The sequence below is a fragment of the Prenolepis imparis genome, unplaced genomic scaffold (assembly GCF_030444845.1).
Source record: "Prenolepis imparis isolate NDT839.2.m4 unplaced genomic scaffold, iyPreImpa1.0 SCAF_8, whole genome shotgun sequence".
Lineage (NCBI taxonomy): Eukaryota > Metazoa > Arthropoda > Insecta > Hymenoptera > Formicidae > Prenolepis > Prenolepis imparis.
The window spans coordinates 5,742,311-5,765,374 of NW_028141166.1; the positions used below are offsets into that span (position 1 = coordinate 5,742,311).

The 23,064-nt window shown below is 30.1% G+C and overlaps 1 protein-coding gene across 1 annotated transcript; it reads left to right on the forward strand.

The window, feature by feature from the left end:
- The first annotated feature begins 640 nt into the window (after window positions 1-640).
- On the forward strand, window positions 641-22,396 carry Fim (plastin-2 fimbrin). Its single transcript, XM_083043597.1, has 4 exons — window positions 641-1,091; window positions 18,848-19,278; window positions 19,555-20,773; window positions 20,903-22,396. The coding sequence occupies exons 1-4, from the start codon at window positions 1,041-1,043 to the stop codon at window positions 21,098-21,100; spliced, it is 1,899 nt and encodes a 632-aa protein (XP_082899723.1). The 5' UTR covers window positions 641-1,040; the 3' UTR covers window positions 21,101-22,396.
- Window positions 22,397-23,064: the final 668 nt, after the last annotated feature.

Consider the following 23,064-nt stretch of genomic DNA (forward strand, 5'->3'; position numbering starts at 1 on the left):
TTAGCTAGTAGTTGTGTACATTTATTTTATTATATTTCTTGACATATATTTTGAAAAAGAATGATTAATAATGTCCATGTAAATATCGTTCACGTAACATTTATATGCATTATAAATAGAGGATCAGTTTTCCTACGTTTGTTTTTCCTATTATATCATTTATTAAATAAAAAAATTAAAAGATGAGATTTGATTCATTCATCCCTTTGTAAGTAATAATTCGACAAGTTACTTTTTATTTTTTATATTATTAAGTGTATTGTTTTTTATATTGTTAAGTATTTGTTTATATTTAGCATTTTTATTAATTTATTATAATATAACAATAATTTATAATTAATATTTTATTATAATTATATTTATTGTATTTATTATAATTAATAATTTATTATAATTATAAATAATTTATTATATAACAATATAATAATAATTAATATTATTAATTATTAATTTATTATTAATTTGCATTTTTTAATGAAATTAGTACTTCGAACGAAGTGTTGGAAATTCCGGAGGCGGCATATGTCAAATTGCCGCTGGGCGGTTCGGGAGGACTCGTGCGTCTTCGGCAATGATCGGCTCGGCGGCTCGGCGGCTCGGCGTGTTTAGCGCACGATCGGTTTTTTCGCCAGTATTCGCTGCGACTCTGAATGGGTGGGATGTTGCGCACTTGACTTCCGGCTGGCCGACGTAGAGCTCCAAAAAAGAAAGATTTCTTTTTCCCGAAACGCGCACATCGAGCTGCTTCTAGTCAATTATCAGGTATCGCGCGTTCTTGTTCGCGTTCGACGACATCGAGTGAGAAAATCGCTCGTTTCATTATCAGATCGAGAGTGCAGTCGCACGTTGCGCGCCGCATTGTGTCACGGTGTGTATCGCGTATATCGTGGAGAGAGATAGACAGAGGTTCGAAAGAGGAAGTGAGAGAGAGAGAGAGAGAGAGAAAAAGAGCGGGCGTGAAGGAGTGACAGAGAAGCATCGACCGAGGTCGCCGTCGCGGAGAGAAAGGAAAGGCGGAAGAATTATATATTCGGACAAACATGGCCACTGCGATCGACGACCGGCAGGAACTATTGGAGCAATTTCAAGCGGTGAGTGAGTAAAAATTTTCCTCGTCCCCCTCGAAGAGAGTGAGAGAGAGGTGGCATCCACTTTCCACGATTTTTCGCGCGGTGGTTTAGCTATGCCCAGGGCATAGTTTACTTATCGATCACCGGGTTTTATCAGCGTGGAAACTCTATCCTACCCCCACGAAAGCGCCGACGACGCGCCGGTTGTTGCCGCCCTGTCAGTCGGTGCTGGTCGGCACCTCCTGCGCACCTGTGATTCAGAGCTGCTGCGAGAACGTCCTTACTTGACATGAATCATACCTCGCCAGATCATTTTATTTATCTTAGCGAGGTCGAGCGTACACATTCATTCCAAGTTGGAATTAGAATTGCAAATAATTTGCATTTTTTTCCCTAGTAAAAATGTATGTATTGAATGAATATAATCTCAACATTGTGCAAAACGAATTAAAGAATCAAAAGAGAGATTAAAAGATAAAAGAAAATTTTCAGTGAATATATAAATTATGTATATACATTTTTAATTTGATATAAAAATTCCATTAAATAATTTTTAATAATAGATCAATTTTTTTAAATATATATTGGATGTTATAATTATTAATTATGATTTCGGGGTGTCTACATTCTCTCTGAAAAAAATGGGGATTGTTTTTTTACCTCGAAAAATCCGGGAATTCTCGTGAATTTTTATTGAGATTTCACTCGGAGAATTTTTTTTTTAAATTATAATTTTACTCTTACATTGCAAGATGTCGATTTATCAAGTTTTAGCAATCGTATATAATCGCTTTCTTTTTATAATCATATGAATAGAAAACATTAGAAAGCGTAAAGACACTTATTTTAAAAAGCTACATTATTATATACAAATTTCTTATTTTACCTGGAATTTTAAGTGAAAATACCTAAAAGATCAGAGAATTCTCTGAAAATTTTTTTGCCAGATTTGCAAGACACTCTGATAATACATAATACTGAGTTATATATAATATTTGATAATGTGTAGAAGATTGCAATAAGAGAATTACGAAATTTCAATCATATCATATATTCCAAATCGCAGGAAACGGGAAATTTCTTTTAATTCTACTGTTTTTACGGTAACTTACGGACCGAAACAAAAAAATGAGAAACAGGATAAAGAATACGTCTTTCATTTTTTTAAAAATTGTAATATGTGAAAACTGTTTAATAGAAAGTTAAACATTAGGTATTTCGAACTGGTCGGTCGCGGTTGGTCGAACACGTGATCGCAGGAGACCTGATCACTTTTCGCATATGATCTTACGCACGTGTACGAATGTATAAACAATGGTATACATTTAAAACGCGTAAACCACGATACTACATGCTTTGTGTTTATACTATATATCTCGTCTCGTGTGCCATTGATCGCTGCAGTCATTAGCCTGGAATATGTCTGCCTATACAGAGAGAAAATTTTCTTTTAGAATTTACCCTGAAAATCAGTAATTATGGGACAATATGCTATGGAAAGAACTTTATGAGAATTTCTCTGATTAATATTTTTATCGCAATAAAAATAATAATATCTATCATAATAAAATATAAAACATGTTTGATTAATTTTACTATGCAATTTAGTAAAATTATTATAATCAAACATGTTTTATATTTTATTGTGATAAATATTAATCAGAGAAATTCTCATAAAATTCTTTTTATAGATAAATAGATAAATGGAGGAATTTAGAAGTTGAATTTTTAGTTGCGGCCCAAATTAAAAACCTCGCAAATCCGAAAATTCTGACGTCGATGAAACTTTAAATGCATGTAAGAGGGATAAATAGATGAATTAAAAATTTTTTTAATTTAGTAACTAAAAATTCAACTTCTAAATTCATCCATTTATCTATTTATCTATGGAAAGAATTTTATAAGACATTCTCTGATTAATATTTATTGCAATAAAAATAATATCTATCACAATAAAATATAAAACATGTTTGATTAATTTTACTATGCAATTTAGTAAAATTAATCAAACATGTTTTATATTTTATTGTGATAAATATTAATCAGAGAAATTCTCATAAAATTCTTTTTATAGATAAATAGATAAATGGAGGAATTTAGAAGTTGAATTTTTAATTGCGGCCCAAATTTAAAACCTCGCAAATCCGAAAATTCTGATGTCGATGAAACTTTAAATGCATGTAAGAGGGATAAATAGATGAATTAAAAATTTTTTTAATTTAGTAACTAAAAATTCAACTTCTAAATTCATCCATTTATCTATTTATCTATGGAAAGAATTTTATAAGACATTCTCTGATTAATATTTATTGCAATAAAAATAATATCTATCACAATAAAATATAAAACATGTTTGATTAATTTTACTATGCAATTTAGTAAAATTATTATAATCAAACATGTTTTATATTTTATTGTGATAAATATTAATCAGAGAAATTCTCATAAAATTCTTTTTATAGATAAATAGATAAATGGAGGAATTTAGAAGTTGAATTTTTAGTTGCGGCCCAAATTAAAAACCTCGCAAATCCGAAAATTCTGACGTCGATGAAACTTTAAATGCATGTAAGAGGGATAAATAGATGAATTAAAAATTTTTTTAATTTAGTAACTAAAAATTCAACTTCTAAATTCATCCATTTATCTATTTATCTATGGAAAGAATTTTATAAGACATTCTCTGATTAATATTTATTGCAATAAAAATAATATCTATCACAATAAAATATAAAACATGTTTGATTAATTTTACTATGCAATTTAGTAAAATTAATCAAACATGTTTTATATTTTATTGTGATAAATATTAATCAGAGAAATTCTCATAAAATTCTTTTTATAGATAAATAGATAAATGGAGGAATTTAGAAGTTGAATTTTTAGTTGTGGCCCAAATTAAAAACCCCGAAAATTCTGACGTCGATGAAACTTTAAATGCATGTAAGAGGGATAAATAGATGAATTAAAAATTTTTTAAATTTAGTAACTAAAAATTCAACTTCTAAATTCATCCATTTATCTATTTATCTATGGAAAGAATTTTATAAGACATTCTCTGATTAATATTTATTGCAATAAAAATAATATCTATCACAATAAAATATAAAACATGTTTGATTAATTTTACTATGCAGTTTAGTAAAATTATTATAATCAAACATGTTTTATATTTTATTGTGATAAATATTAATCAGAGAAATTCTCATAAAATTCTTTTTATAGATAAATAGATAAATGGAGGAATTTAGAAGTTGAATTTTTAGTTGCGGCCCAAATTAAAAACCTCGCAAATCCGAAAATTCTGACGTCGATGAAACTTTAAATGCATGTAAGAGGGATAAATAGATGAATTAAAAATTTTTTTAATTTAGTAACTAAAAATTCAACTTCTAAATTCATCCATTTATCTATTTATCTATGGAAAGAATTTTATAAGACATTCTCTGATTAATATTTATTGCAATAAAAATAATATCTATCACAATAAAATATAAAACATATTTGATTAATTTTACTATGCAGTTTAGTAAAATTAATCAAACATGTTTTATATTTCATTGTGATAGATATTATTTTTATTGTGATAAATATTAATCAGAGAGATTCTCATAAAATTTTTTCCATACCATATTCTCCCACGATTTCATGATTATCAGGGTAAATTTTAAAAGAAAATTCTCTCAATGTAGCTAATCCTCTCACTCCCAACTAAAGAAAATTAAACGAAAAAATTTTTTTATGAACAGTATATACTAAATATAGAAATCAGTTATTTTTACTATAAAGTGTAAATTACTTTTTTCTTTATCTTTAATAAATTGCGCAATATTTAAATGGCTCAATCAAAAATAAATTTAAAATTAAATTATTTAAATAATGTAAATAATTTAAATTATACATTATTATTATAAATAATATATATTTATTAATGTGTAATAATAATTCAAATTATTATCACTTGAATAAATTATAAAATTATTTAAATTTAAATTTAACTTTTATGTTTCACGTTGTTAAATATTTATTTCTTCAAAAAATTTCAATATTATTAAATTATATAATGTTGAATTACAATAAAATTTTAATTGAATTATTAATTAAATTAAACATATCATACATAGGTTAGAGTTTGTTTATATGTGAATGGCGCAGAACTTTGTAGAAGTTTGATCAATGCATCATTTGTCGTCTATGCATCTCTGGACGATGTAGTTGAATAAAATTTTATGATTAGATACAGATTAAATATCTTTAAACACACTGATAATGAGGCACGTGTCGAGATGTAGCCATGTACTTGGTTGATTCAATAATATTTTTTTTAACACTTGGCAGTTGTAAACAGAGATTACGATATCGATAAAAGGAAATGACAAGGCTTATTAAAATTAAGAACAAAAAATTATGCAATGTTTAATAAGTAATAATTTTATGATATTAAAGAGGTGATATTATAATTCGAAAACTAATTAGAGCAACAATTTCTAATTAAGAAATTAAAATAATATTATATAATCGTTAATTTTGTGAAATAATAATAACTCACATGTAATATGCACAAATTATCTGATTAACATTTAATCAAATTATTGGAATATTGGCTTATACTATAAAAGTTGTAGCCTCAGCGATGAATTATCGGTTTCATAGTTATAATTTTCGTTTTTCGCAAACCAAGCTCTAAAAGCATAAAAATTGACGAAACTATTTCTTTTTAATATCAAACTCACTTTAATAGGTTCTAATTCAATTCGAGTTTGAAATTAAAATCTTGCTGTACTACAATATATATAAGACACAAAGATATTTCTTTTCACTATATGTTTATGCGGATATGTGTAATAAAATTGCGAGAGCGAGGAAGGCGTCTTGAAAATAATGATCTTGCGTTACTATGAGCGAGATCGTGGAATTGTTCCTTTCCTGTCGAGAAAGTCTTCAATTATCTTATTGATCGCATTACCGGTGAGAGGCACAACCCCTTCCTACATCCTGCATGGTAAAATTATATACGAATGATGCACAATGTAAAGGGCCATTCTACGAGTAACCCTTCGCCACTTCTTCTGTGCTGCGCGCGTGATGAATCATCAAACTTCAAAATCAATAAATGTATAATACGACTTGCTGCTTGGAGACACAGATCACTTTTCCTTTTTATTCGCGATGAGAAATACTCCTTGGAAAGGAGTAAACGATTCGTAATTATTATTTTTATTGCTTTGTGCCCATTTATGTACAGGGTGTTCAATAATAATCACCCCATCTCTTGTGTGCAGATATAGTTTCAATGTTCTTCCTTTCCTTTTCTTTTAATCTAACTCTTTCAATTTATTATTTTTTTCTTTTCGATATAAGAATTGTATCTCTTGGAAATATTTGAAATTCTCCATGTTGAGAGATGTAATTTTTTTCAAATAATGAAATTCTACTGTAATTTTAAAATAAATAAATTAAATTAATATGAAATAATGAAATATATAATAAAATAATTAATTATATAAAATAATGAAGTAATAAAATAATTAATTATAAAATTAACTATAAATAAATTAACTATAATTAACTATAAAATTTATTTTATAAAATTAGGGTGAAATATTATAACGAGCGCAATTTTAGAGTGTATAATCCCTCTTGAAGATTTTTCTTTCAAACTCTAGCTAGCTGTAAAGACAAAGGTGTGAAAGCACGACATTTCTATGCGATGCGTACTCAACAATGTTTTTCCAACAGATTACCCGTCACCCTTTCATCATTCTTGACGGGATGATTCTCAGTCCTTACGCATTCGAGCGTATCTATCGTTCTTTTTACATCGCGAAATTAAAATGTACGTATTCAAATATTGGATCAGAGGATTAAAGATACATATCAGAAAATTATTTTTGTAAATAAATATATAATATTTTGTAAATAAATAAATAAAAACGAGTGCCTTTGTGGCGTTTGATTGGCGATATAAAAAAATAGATAAGCGTGATGAATATTGGAAACGGAAAAATTTATGAATATGCAGGATGTTCAGTCTTTTTCGCGTTGATATCAGATTCTTTGATGATACGAGAACGACTATTGCATGTTATATTTTTTAACATTTAGCATCACATTTCTTAATAATTGAGTTTAAAAGTTTTTTTTTTTATTAAAATCCATTGTAAAATTATATAATACAGAGATAATGATAACAGACATTTAATAATAATAACTGACGGCTATTTAATAATTTATTAAAATAGCTAGATTTATTTAATAACTCTTGAAGTTTTATTTTATTCTTTAGTCTCTAAAATCTAATATTTTCATAATTAAATTTTTATTATTTTTAAAACTTTTAATTAAATTTTTAAGATTGACTTTTAACGATCTGTCACTTGATCACTTGTAATGAAAGCACCTTATGGACACGTGTTGTAATATGTCTGTGTCTTTCAAATACGATTTTTTGCAGATTATTGAAAATGTAATAACGTAAAAAATATCTTGAATTATGGATGATGAAAGAGCCAGAGACGCGGAATAAAGCCGAAGTGTTTGCACGAATTCGAGCTGTCTGAATTCGTATTACACTCGTATTTCCTGTGCGATATTCATTTCTGGAATTTTGCACTTTATTTATTGCCAGCGAAGACAATCGTATCAGCACAATGATTTTTTTTCGTATCACATCATCGAGTCGTAAAAATACTCAAAGAATTAACATAAAAATTATAGCTCGAGAGAGAGAATTATAGTCACTGAAATTAAATTGATTTATTTATTTCTTTGTATTTCTTACATTCACACATTCACATACTCAGGATATGATAAATCTAAATCAAAGTTGTATTACATATGATTTAGAAAATATTAAATATTAGAAATGACAGATGTAAAATTTTAAAAATTCAGAATTCATTTTGAATTCGAATTTTCTCATTAAAATTATTATAGAGGATAGAAATTTAATATTATGAGATATATATAGATATTATAGTTATCTTGATTTTTTTATACGTATATTACTCATGCTAGAGCTATGATAAATTTTGCATTACGAGGCATAAAGCACGAACGTGAATTGTGCTTTCGTACTTGCTCCAGTTTCTTTCACGCTTAAGGCTTCTGGGTGCTCACCGCGGCCATATTGGGTTGTGACGTCAGAGGCGAGAAAGCACACGCTGAAAATTCTTAGATGCCATTTCTTAATGAAAAGATATTTCGATTAAACAGCACTTGAGATGGCTTTAGCACACTCTTAAAAACCCCCGAAAACTATCCTTTTCTCTTTATAATCAATCAACATCTGTAAAATGATCGAGATATCAGACTTTGACATGCGGAATGACTGCGCATGTGCAAAGACCAGACGGACTGGGCTTCATAATATTAAATTTTACAGCTGTTGATTGATTATAAAGGGGAAAGGATAGTTTTCGGGGTTTTTTTAAGAATGTGCGAAAGCCATCTGAAGTGCTGTTTCATCGAAATATTTGTTTATTTCGAAATGGCATCTAAGAAATTTTAGCGTGTGTTTTCTCGCCTCTGACGTCACGATTTCGACATGGTCGGCAAGGAGCCAGGAGCTTTAATGGAAAGCGTGAACTGTGCACATAAAATTTTTCATGCAACTAGTTCACGAAACAGTATAAATCAAAGGCTGCTTTAATATTTAAATTAAAGCCTCAGAAATTCGTTCAACTGCTCGCATGTCACGAACCTGTATCCCTCATCCAACGTCAGATTATAAAGCACGCAGGTTCCGTTTGGTGCAAATCTCAAAACTGAAGTGTATAATTATCGTTCCATGCACACTGCGAGTAGACGTCCTGTTTCACGACTGAAAATCAAACCGGTTTTTCATCCCATCACTGAATCGTGACGGTGTTGACGTCACAGGTAATCTTTATGGGAATGCTTTCCAGCAACTGTATATAGGTATATTACAGGCGACACTGTAATACAGTGTACGACCTAGTGCTTTTCAACTATGACATAAGTCGACACAATCGTACACAGCTAAAATGCTGCCTTTGAATGTGTTATCGTTTTGTCACTCCATATGGATACCAAAAACATTACATTTACATTTGATATCATTTCTCTTTTCTATACAGAATGGTATTCCGAGGTAGAAGGTAAATTTAATTTTAAAAAAAACCTTAAAAAAGAATCATAAATATATTTAAAACCTTGAAAAATATAAAGTGATCAGGGTGTACTGCTGGGAAAAATCTTGAAAACCTGGGTATTCTCAGGGAATCATGTTTTATCTTAAAAAATCAGGGAATTCTCATGGAATTTGACTGAGATTAAGGGAATGTTTTTGATAATTTTACTCTTATTCAACACTTAAAAACATATATCTAACATCTTTGCAATATTTAAGTTTTTATTAATATTTTTTATGCGATTTTTTTATTGACGATCTATTTCAGTATCAAGAATTTATGTAAGTTTCATAAAAAATTGTTCAATTTTTTAACAGGTAATATTAAAAAAAATTAGTACTTCTTATTTATTTAATAAATATACCTATAATTAAATAAATAATTTAATAAACAAATGCATAATAATTTAATAAATAATTAATTTAAATAAATTAATATTCCTTAACACGTTTATAATAAATTATTTTTATTTTATATTATATTCTTGCATATATTTTTAGCGTTTAGATATAATAATATATCGCACTTTGTTATTGTCCAAATTAATTTTACAATTAATAAATCAATATTAAATGCTAGAAAAATTGCATTCTTGATAACTTTCCAATCGTATAAATATAGAAAACATTTTTAAAAAAGCGTATACAATAAAGAAACCTTTAAAAAGCTGCATCTACAAATTTTTTTATTTTACCTGAAACTTTAAATGAAAATACCGGGAAGATCAAGGAATTTTTTTACAAAATTTGAGTATACACTCTGGTGACTGATCTCTATTCTATAACGACGAAGTAAAAAAGCTAGCGTTCCAGCTTTCAGCTACAAGTCGGCACTGTGTAATACTGTATCACACAATGTACGCCTGTGTTTCGTTGCTGGAAAGCATCTGATAGCGCGTTTTCACTCGTCGTACTTAGTCTACGAAAGCGTAATTCACGTTCGTGCTTCAGGCCTGGTGAGAATAAACTCAGCATAAAAAAAGGAGCACGTGCACTATACCAAGCGACCACCCGAAACGCGCCGTGTCACCGCGTTGGCACGTGCCGTTCCTCTCTTATCCCGAAAGCGTGCTGTTGGTCTTTCATAAAAACAGAAGACCAACCGCTGTGAATAAGTAGCAGTTCAGTTCACTCGATACGTGACTATAACGAGAGACCGAAAATATTGACATAAATATCGAAAATATCCGACAACACAATTTTATTCGACCGAGTTTAGGACGTCGCGGATGTGCGAAATTTTATTTGTCATTCAACTTTTTATTTGTTCATCGATTTCAAGGTTTTTGGTTTCTAAATTTTTCCTCTTTCGTTCTTTTTAAGATGATTAAAATAAAACGGTAATTAAAAGTAAGCGCTTGTTTGATGATTATATAATAACATAGAAGTGGCTGCAGAGATGCATTTCATGCGCTGGAGATCCTTAATAAGATATTGCGAGCCTGTGTAGTCGGTCAAGAACTATTTCATAGCTTTGCAAGCATGAAATTAATGCGCAATCGTCCACTGATATTCGCGCGAGAAATATTTTACGCATTGCTGATTAAATTAGAATGATGTGCCAAAGAAACGAGAATTAAATTTCTCTATAATGTTTTAAATTAATTTTCATGTCTTATATTAATACTATTAAATAATACTATTAAATAATCTATCAAAAAATATTAGATATGTTATTAAAAAATTATTGTGCTATCCTCTCTCTCCTCTTCTTCTAGATTATCTATGATATAATCTCTGAAATTCTTGTGATGCAAATTTCGTACTATTGCATTGATATCGGAACGTTATTGCATTAGGTATTTATTTTGATAACGAGAGACGAGATAAGAAACAATTTGTTTACAACCGCAAAAATAATACCTATTATCTCGCGATATTTATATATATACACCTGCATGTCCAAGTATTCTTTGAATTTTTGCAAAGCGAGCTAATTGGTAATACAAACAGGCGCAGCTGCCTCTAAAAGCTAACTCTTATCATTAGAAGGCTAATCATGCCTATTCCAATTCTTGCTCAACTACGCTGTTGCTACAACGTGATACAATTGTTATGTAATTGCACGCTGTTGGATAGCAAATGGGTGGCGCGATCGACTGCTCAAAAGTAAGATCGTTGCGCAACTGCACATAGGTCGCCTGTAATGCACATATATTTTAGCAATCAGTGGTTCTCAGTGACCAGAGTGTCTCCCTGGAAAATCTGGAATTCTCAGAGATATCTTTGTTTCTGAAAAAAATCAGGGAACTCTCGAGGAATTTTATTGGGATTTTTCTTAAAAAATTGCCCTTTTGATAATTTTACTCTTAGCACTTAAGAAATATATGTCTAACATCTTTGCAATATTTAAGTTTTTTTTAAAACTGTGATTTTATTAATTGAAGATCTATTTTTCAAGATATCAAGATCTTATGTAAGTTTCATAGAAAATTGTTGAATTTTTTAAAATAGGTAATATTTAAATAAATTAGTACTACTTATTTATTTAATAAATAAATAAATAATTTAATATAAATAATTTATTTAAATAAATTAGTATTCCACTTGAGACATTTATACTAAATTATTTTGTGTTTTATATATTTATCTTATATTTTTAGTGTTTAGATATAGTGATATATCGCACTTATTGACCACATTAATTTATATTAATTTATGTTCAAATTAATTAATTAATAAATCAATATTAAATGCTAGAAAAACTGCACTCTTGATAACTTTGGAATCGTATGAATAGAAAACATTATATAGAAAGCGCATGCAGCAAAGAAACTTATTTTAAAAAGCTGCATCTACAAATTTTCTTATTTTACCTGGAATTTTAAACGAAAATATCTGGAAAATCTGGAAATTCTCGGGGAAATTTTTTACAAAATTTGAGTAGACACCCTGCATTCACTTTAAATTTCAAAATAGCTCGCGGAGGAAGAACAAAATCGATTTATTACTGTTGTAATTAGAGAATCGCTTTCGAAGAAAGCATAAAAATGTCAAAAAAAAAAAAAAAACATGGCCGAGATTCCTTTCTCAGCTCTTCGGACAATGAACGTTTCGGAGCCAATTCTCACATAAGAACACCCGGATACGTGTGTTTATACCGTGATGCGTACATGCACCTTTGTCGGTTCCGTTCTCACGCTTAGCTCCTTAATTACGCTATTATAATTAAGCCCTTCTTGGCGCACGATGAGGTTCCGCGGTTAAGATTAACAACAAGACGCGATGAAACGAGGCATTTTTAACCGCAGGCGGGAATCTCCCTTCAAGAATCAACTTTTGACTTTGTAGAACTTGCAGATGTATAAATGCGAAATAACAGCCTTTATATCTATTATTGTTTCAACTTTGCTTTTAATGCAAAACAGCGCGTGTACATTTTAACTTTAACATATATACACTATAATAGGTACATATGTGTGAATAAGTCATTTAACTATCATTTAAATATTCTTATTTTTTATGACATTTTGCGAAAACTCTGAATTTATTTTATATCTCAAAAAACATTATCCTGACATTTTTTAAATGTTTATACAAAAATAATTGCAAGGGATTTGAATTACAAATGTCTTTTTAAGATACAAAAAAAATTAATTATTTAGGTATAGTATTCAACAATATGTACATGTGTGTGTTATTCTCTCCCTGCAATAATATTTTTAAATATTTATTTTTCAAGAGACAGAGGGAATTATATAATTGCAATACACTGAAAAAAAAAATTGGTAAACTTGACTAAATCTCTCAACTAAATTACAATTTTGTTAATTGAACATATATTAGTATTTAAGTCAAATATAATAAACGTTTTGTTAGATTTAATATATTATATTTAATATAAATATTTCTACATGTTCAATTAACAAAATAATATTTAGTTGAAAGGTTTAATCAAGTTAAAAATCTTTTTTCAGTGTATAATTTCATAAAACAAGTGTGTAAAAAAGTATGTTTAACGAAGGAGCAAAAATGTACATATATGTATATGTATGTCTTATCAGCTGACAGTGAGATAAAACGATGTGAAAGAATTGAGCCGTTTAACCGAACGTTGTAGTGTAATTAATGTAAATTGAATTTGTATTTCAAATAGCTAAAAAGATAATGAAGATCGATTAATTAAAAAATCTCTTTCTCTCTGTCTCTCTTTTTATTAAGAAAATCGAGATTGATAACGTGTAATCTGTGATTATGGGAAAAAAATATGCTGTTTAAATTGAGAGTACGTCAGTGATATGAGTCACTCAGTTGGAACTTATGAATGTTTGATTTGACGTCATCGGTTCATTACATTTGGAATCGATGACTCATTAAGATCGTGCCAGTTTCACTTCCGAGTTTCGTGAATAAATGCTTTGATTCATGTTTAGCGTTACTTCTCCGATTATTTTCTTCCTTTCGTTTCTTATTCACTATGCAATGCGTAATATATATATTTATGTTTTGCATAGTAATTATTTCGACATTATTTGAAGATAGAAAGAACTTTAACAATCATTTTTGTTTCTTTCTGCGTTTTTTCTTTATCTCTTTGTAATAAACTAAAAATTGTCATTGGAATTTTTTTCAAGAAAGTACTAACTTTTCGATATGATTATCTTTAGTAAAATTGCTCGTAATGTTTCTCGCAATAGCGTAAAATAAGTATTATTTTATTTCTGCACATTTATGTCTTGTTCCTTCTTTGTCATTTACATATCTAACGCCGATGAGTAATTAAATGCATAGAATATTCTTCGGAGGAGAAATTATTCGCTTTTAAATAGGGATAAATAATATATTTTTTTTTGTTCAAGATTTATGAATCACGATTCACAAATTGTCGTGTCGCTTTAATATATGTATATATATATTTCCATATTAAATCACAAAAGAGAAAATCAATGATATTTGCACGTATATGTACATGATTTTGAGTCATCGAAAAGATTAGCGCAGTCATCGTTCATTATTCTAGAAAATGAAATTATGTAAAAAAATACGTTCTATGATACAATGATTCATAAGAATATTAAATAATGGGTGCTTTCCAGCAACAGAACATAGTCATACATTGTATGAAACACATTTTGTTATACAGTGTTGATTTGTAGCTGGAATATTGCTTAACTTTTTTATCTCAGAATGCAGGACAATCATTTTTTCTTTTTTTAAAACAATTATTGTATATATTTTTTTTACAATTGATTCTTCTTATTATTCAGTTATATTAATTAAAATATGAGACATCCTGTATACAATTATATCACGTTGTTATTATTGTTACACACGTACATTCAATATATATATTTATTATAAACGAAAGTGTAAAGTCAAAGAAGACGAACATATATAGTCGTTGAAAATAACAGTAATGCTGATGCTATCGAAAAAAATATTGTGATCAAGGCCAATGTCACGAACTTATACAGTGAAACAACTCGTGTTTATCAATGCCAAATATTGTCTGGAGAAGCGTGCAAGATATTCTTACCGAGTGTTTTTAGATACCAAGAAAATTAATTGTTAATAAACGCTGAAATAAAATCAATAAAATTAAAAATTTAATAAATTCTGTTTTATTTATTTTTTAATTTTGCATTATTCGAATTAAATCTAAAACGACATTGTAACATCGTGAAATCTATAGTGCTCGTTGATTTTAATTATCAAAGATCACTACTTATATATAGTCTGACATTAAGAAAGCAAAGTTGATCGTTAACTTTTGAGAGCATTATTTTAATGGCGTTTAATTGTGCATTATCTTTATACAAAATTTCTATATTTCTATATACAAAATAACTAGCGGTATAGTGTATAGATGTTACACTATATATACACAACAATAGTGGCTTCTCAGCAGGGTTTGAAAAAACCCGGATTTTTTTTAAAAAGCTCAGCCCAGTGGGTTTTTTTTTAAACCGGGTTTTTTGGGGTTTATTGGGTTTCTTTGGGGTTTTATTGAGTTTTTTGGGATTTTGTTGGGTTTTTAAATTTTTTTAATTTAATTTTTTATAATTCGCTAATGATTAAGAAAATTGGCTATTTAATTGGCACAATTCCTTATTATGAATTAATTTTTATTTAATTTTTTTTATTTATTAATGTAATAGACCTTCTATTACATTAATAAATAAGAAAAATTAAATAAAAATTAATCAATATTAAATACTTCATTTATAATATTATTAAATTTTTAGCATTTTTGGATGGGTTTTATAAATGGGTTTTTAAGTAAGTTTTTTAAAGTGAGTTTAACCCAATAAAACCCGGTGGGTTTTATTGGGTTGGGCCCACTTAGTCAAACCCTGCTTCTCAGTGATTATCTGTGTGACATTTTATTTTTAAAATAAATTCATTGTGTTATTATATTGTCCAAACAGATATCATTTAATATGATTAATTGAAATAATTTGAAATTCCGTCACAAGGATCATGTAAATTCTGAAATGTGTTTAATTCACCTTAAAATATTTTTTTCTATAATGGCTTCATTGACAATAGCTAAATGATATAATAAGAATAAATAATATTAATATTAGCTACATGATAAAAATCATTCATTAAATATATCTATATTTTCCTTTTTTTTTATTTTCTATGTTTTTTTTATTATAAGTAACATTGAAATCCTCTTCATGGCAGAAAGAATTTGCTCTTTTGTATGCTATACATTATGTGTATGTAATTTGAATTTGCAAATTAAAAACCTTGGAAGATTGCGGTCTTTTGATCTATCGATATGTCTCGTATATGAATCACAAGCATTTAAATGATCTACAGTAATGTTTCTTTCGAATATTCAATATCCGCACGAACATGTACATAAGGAAGAATCAACAATAAGATGACATAGCAATGAGATTGCCTTGGAAGCGAGGAAATCGAATAAGCGATTGTAAAATATGTAGGTATTCGCTGAATTGCAATTTATACTCGTCACGGCCATTTGTTCCATTTTTAGAAACCCGTCCGGTGAGGAATGCACGCAAATCTATCGATTTTATATAGCCAATTATCACTTTATAAACTGCAACATTGTCTCTTATAAAACGTTTATGGAATTATCGAATCATAAGCAATTATAAGTGATTGCATAATTAGACTGACAAACGAGGTCTTGATGGATGTTTTCTTGAGATCGGACCATTATCTTAACAAGATAAATAAATAAATATAAATAAAAATAAAATAAATAAAAATAAAAATAAAATAAATAAAAATAAAATAAAAATAAAATAAATAAAAATAAATAAAATAAAATAAAAACAAAGATCTTTAGGAGGATAAATATCAAGAGAAGTTTTTGCGTCATTTTTTACCGCTATTATTCGACGCATTAAGGCCAATGTTATAACTTGTTTTCGTACAATGAACGTGGGCATTCGCCCTAATCCTCGAGATTGTCTATTAACGCGCCACGCGCGAGTGTGTGCACACGTTGTTGATTTTTTTCCCTTTCTGTAGTTTCTCTTTCCGCATAATCCGATCGCGATTTCCGCGGGTACATACGGGATAGGGCTATGTGCAATGTAATGCCGGACGAAACCAGTTCTCAGGATAAAAGCGAAGGAGAGAGAAATTTGACCCCGCTCATGGTTCTACAGAGTGTCTCATAATTTGCCGCCCAAATAAAGTAGCGAATGAACTCTGAAAGAATTCGCTGCGTATTTTTTTTTTTGCGCGTTGTAGAGAAAAATCAGAGTGAGACGTCTTGAAAAAATTCTGAAAAATTCTGGGATTGTTAAGGATTTTTTTTACCTTGATTAGTATTCCTTAAGACGTTTGTAATAAATAAATTTTTTGTTTCGTATTTTTATTTTATATTTTTGCATATATCTTTTGCGTTTAGATATAGTGATATATTGCACTTTATTATATATTGTCTAAATTAATTTTATGATTAATAAATCAATATTAAATTCGAAGCAGAAAATTAAAACTTGCAACGCTCGCATTTCATGAATCAAAAATTAATAAATCAATTAAAGTCTAAATAAAAAATGTATCAGGCACGAACGAATGCAATTCGACTCGTAAATTAATTTGCTTCGTGAATCGAGAAGCTAATAAAACATTAAAAAGAAGATTTAAATTAATATATCAAATATGAATTTTGTATTAAATATGTAGAATTGTGCGCAATAAATTTTATAATTTCACATATGCATACACAGGACGATACGTATTTCCCCTTTCTGTGTGTACGATATCTGCGGTTATTTTAATCGTTCAGACAGGATACGATAAGTGATCTTCCTAAAAGAGCTACATCAGGAAAGTTTCGAGATACATGTGTTTATTTCTTCCAAATTATCAAACACTTCCGCTGCTTTTTAATTATAATCAATATATTTGTATCGCTATACAAAATTCTTTCTGGAATATAACAGGGTTATTTTTGTATTTTTTCTCTTTATCTCAAGATATATTTTAAGAATGAATCACGCAGGAATCTTACTTATTATATGATAATTATTACAAAAAATATAAAATATCTCATAATATATTTATTTTTTTATAATCTTATCTTAATAATTTTCTGAATAGAATAATGAGATAAATTAATTGGAAAGAAAAACCTATTTAAAAAAGAAGGATGCAGTTGTATAGTTTATAAAAAATATATACATATACATATACACACAGACATACAATACATAATAAAATAATATCTATTTCCATTTTGCCATAAAATAAAATAGTTATTGCCATTCATAAAAATAATTTTAGCATAGATATTTTTTCGTGCTTCTTATCGCGTGTATTATCTATATTTATTATCTATCATCTATATATTTTCTTTATATTGTCATAGAATTTTGTACTTCTTACTCTCTTGTAAAATTCTCGATAGATATGTATGTATAAATTATATTTCAAATTATATTTTTTTGACAAATCACATATATACTGCGTATAAAAATTGTTCAGCTCTTCTGTTATCGTTTGGAAATTATGTTGAGACATGACAGAAATGATTGATTATTTAATTATATTACTGATCCTCTGACGAGTTTATTAGATGTCTAACATAAACAATCAAACAAATTAAAGACTTTTTTGACAATTTTTCAGACATGTAAATAAATTATGTATCAAGTATACAATCGCGCAATTTTATAAAAACTTAAAAATAGCACATTACAACAATAGAAACAATTCTCACATCCTTTTGATTCTAAGAAAGGTTATCCTTTTATTATTGCGATATGTATCTTACGAAATCTGTTAACGCTCTCTACGCTATGATCATTAAATTAATTGTATTCTATTATCTGCCGTGTACATACACAATCATCATTCCTTCCTTAATAGACGCATTTCCTTTTGAATAGAAATTGTGTTGCGGAAAAGTTATTGCCACAATGTTACCAAAGACGATGTTGTAAGTTTTGCTTTATGCATTGCTCCTCAGCGTCAGCTAAATGAAAAATTAGTATATGAAAACGAATAAAATAAAATTTGACATTTCTTGCGTAATAAAATTATTCATTATTGATGTGTCACCACAAAGAGGGAATTTTTTAATTGAAAATATAGGAAATTAATATTTTTGTAAATTTTTTAATTTTTTTTTTTAATCTTCATAATGTAGTATATCATCGATGAAGTGACTAATGACTTTTTCCTCGGACAGATTGACGCGAACGGAGATGGCTTCATCAATGTCACCGAACTGCGCAGCGCACTGGACGTTTGCGGTTTCAAGATGCCAGGCTACAAGGTGCGTCAGATGATTGAGGAATACGATGATAAGCAGCGACTCGAGCACAGAGGTCGACTTTCCTTCGAGGAGTTCGAGAAACTCTGCAAGGAGCTCAAGGCTAACGAACTGGGTTCTACGTTCAAGCACGTCGTCTCGAAGAAGGAGAATCTGGAAACTTTAGGTGGAATTTCCGAGGCATCCAGCGAAGGCACCACACATTCCGTCAGGCTCGAGGAACAATTGGCGTTCAGCGACTGGATCAACACTAATCTCTCACACGATCCCGACCTTAAACATCTTCTCCCTATAGATCCCGAGGGAAAGGCGCTTTACGACAAGGTCAAAGACGGGATACTACTTTGGTATGTATAATACATTTTATTTATTATTTATTTAAATCACATTAATATATTTTTGAAAGAGAGATTAGATGTGAAATTGCATTTATTACGCTTTAATTGTATGTTTTATAATTTAATTTTAATACGTTTATTTTAATATTTTCATTAATAAACAAATAATTTTTTAATGATATTCAAATAATGAAAGAAATTAATTGATATATTGAAATTTCTCAATTTGTTATAGTTATGTAAAATTTATTAATTGCTGAAGTTAATTTCTCGCCCATTTTACAGTAAAATAATCAATCACTCCTGTCCGGACACCATTGATGAGCGCGCGATTAACAAGAAGAACTTGACGTTATACAAGAAACACGAGAACTTAACGCTAGCGTTGTCTTCGGCTCAAGCCATTGGCTGCAACATCGTCAACATTGACGCTCACGATCTCACGAAAGGTTCGCCTCATTTGGTGTTGGGGCTGCTGTGGCAGATCATCCGAATTGGCTTGTTCAACCAGATTACCCTAGAGAATTGTCCCGGCCTTGCCACGCTTCTGCAAGACGGCGAACGAATCGAAGATCTGCTGAAACTATCTCCGGAGTCTATTCTCCTCAGATGGGTGAACCATCACCTGGAGAACGCTGGCATCGCCAGGCGGTGCAACAACTTCCAGTCCGACATCACGGATTCTGAGATTTATACCTACCTTATCAGACAGATCGCGCCCAATTCGGCTGGCGTCACCTTAGAGGCCTTAATGGAACCGAATCATACGTCCAGAGCGGAAATCATGCTTCAGCAAGCCGCTAAACTGAGTTGTCGTAGCTTCGTAACTCCTAGCGATGTCGTAAACGGCATCTACAAGCTCAATTTAGCCTTCGTCGCCAATATGTTCAACAACTACCCCGGATTGGACAAGCCGGAGAGCAAGATCGAAGGTTTGGAATCTCTTGAGGAGACGCGGGAAGAGAAGACCTATAGAAATTGGATGAACTCGATGGGTGTGATGCCTTACGTCAACTGGCTCTATTCGGATCTAGCCGATGGTCTGGTTATCTTCCAGCTGTACGATATTATTAAGCCAGGCACCGTGAATTGGAACAAGGTACACAAAAAGTTCACGAAGCTGCGAAAGTTTATGGAGAAGTTGGAGAACTGTAATTACGCCGTCGAACTGGGCAAACAAATGAACTTCTCGCTCGTGGGTATCGCCGGACAGGACATCAACGACGGAAACGCGACTCTGACGTTGGCTCTCATATGGCAATTGATGAGGTCATATACATTGTCAATCTTGACATCTTTAGCTGGCACTCAGGCAAGCACCATCGTTGAAAAAGAGATCGTCCAATGGGTGAATTCTAAGCTTCAAATGGCCGGGAAAACCAGCAGCATCAAGGGATTCCAGGATTACGCGATATCGGACGGCAAGGTTGTCCTTGATCTAATCGACGCTATCAAACCCGGCTCGGTGAACTACGACCTCATTAAAGAGGGCGGGACTGAGAAGGTGAGGATTCCGTTTATCGATGAAATTTAAGCCTCTTGATATTCATGTTGCGAAATGAAGAACACTTTATCTTCCTTATTGGCTTGTTTAATTGTTGTAGCATTTATCATTTTTTCTTTCGTTGCGCAGGAGAACCTGGATAACGCCAAATACGCGATATCCTTAGCGCGGAAGTGCGGCGCGCGCGTCTACGCACTTCCGGAAGATATCACCGAAGTGAAGCCGAAGATGGTGATGACGGTGTTCGTCTGCTTGATGGCCATGGACTACATCCCGAATATGGATTCTGTGAAAAATCAGGCGAATAACGTGAACGATGGCCAATAATGTTGCGATTTGGAGTCCTACCTACTACTATATGTGCCGTCTAGCTTTTGTACACAGAAACTTTTGAACGGGCCGCCTCGTTTCGCGCCTCTTCCACGAGCGTAACACTTGTATATACGTAGTTTAAGTTAGCTTGAGAAGATCAGTAGTATTACTACTCTCTCTAGGAAAAGTTGACAAAAGACGAGAAGTAGAAGAAACTTGGGAATCCCTAGATCCTGTTCGAACGAATAGTCGCGCGAGGTGAACAAATTCGTGCGTTTTACGAAAGAAGAAATTATTTTACCGTAAAAACTTAAATATTTCTTGATGACTCTATGAAACATAAGTATATAAAATATCAATATTAAAATAGTATGCATTTGTGATACTTTAAATATATATACAATTATTGCAGATTAAGATTTTCGCCTGCAATATAAACTATCGTAATTTGAAGTAATTTTGAAATAAATGAATTTTTTATATTAAAATACAAGTGATCGGACAATTTCTCAGCTACTAAAGTATTTAAGATTTATGATACGTATATATATCGATACTTTCGTATCCTCCAAAAAATGTATTATATAAGGTGTGTGCAAATTGTCGCTTGGATTGGCGTTATTTTAGCTTTTAATATTTTTCTAGTAAATAGTGATTAATTGATTGTGTTACTGTAATAATGTGGGATTCTTCTTCTCGTTTTTGCAATCATATCACTTATTTTCACTCTACTTGTGTTGCCTCATTATAAAAATCAATCTTATACTTGATAAGCAGGCAGATAAGGCACACGCTAAAGAAATCACATCGAGAAATATTTACAATACATACCGAAATATTTTGAAAAGTAAATATACAGGGCATTCCAGATACCTGACATTAATTTTTAATTTTATATATAACATAAAAGATATAAATTTGTGGTGAGAAAAGTTCTAAAAAAAAAAAGACCAGATCTAATTAGCGAGATATACTGATATACAATTTTTTTTAGAAATTTTCTCTTAGAAAAATTGATTTTTTTTAATTGAATTCGAAAAATTAAGAAACATTTTGTATATATATTTTAAGTAAATAAATCCTCCAGCGCATGTTGCATACGTATAGAGCGAATGAAATTTAACACTCGTATATACAGTATAGACACAAATATACTTAACGCAATGTAAACATACGTATATTTGATATAGTATGGACGTAAGAGACTTGTGATCTCTGTTTGAACTGTTATTTTTATGCGCTCTCAGTGAATTCGAAGTGTCTATCAGAGAGTCATGACGGTCTAAAAACTTGTTGGCCCGATTTTTTCCACATCAATATTACATAAACGGATTTTATATCGAGTGCAATTTACAAATGGCTATACAAATCACACATCAAGTAAATATCTTATATATTTCTTTATATTTATACATACATATATCAAATACGAATATACAAGATATCGATGGATTTTTACATTTTATCTGGCTCTAAACAAAATCCGTTTCTGAACTAGGAATTAAGTGACTTTTGATACTTCATTGTTAATCTGCCTTCACTCTAGCGCACTAACAGTTTCTATATGACATTCATATATTGAACACGAATTAAAATTATTTAACATAATGTCAATCGATGCCAGATTATTTGCGTTACAAATAGCCAGATAATGAATAATAATAATGTAATCATGTTGACGCAAAAATCATAATCGTGCCATTATTATTACTGAGGTGTGATTCGATATTTACATGATATTTATAATCAATTCAAATCGAAACATACTTATGCAACTAATAGCGAGTATTAAAACAATATTTGCGGTTGCTCTTTGCAATTAAAAAAAGTAAAATGCTGATTATTCTTTTTTCCTTTCTCTTTTTCAATTTTGCAAGTTTATCTAACATTTCGTGCGTGTAGATTATAGAATTAATCGTTTTTAAAAATATTAAAGCTTCTTTTGTGCGAAACAAGAATTCATTCGCAAAATAAATCAA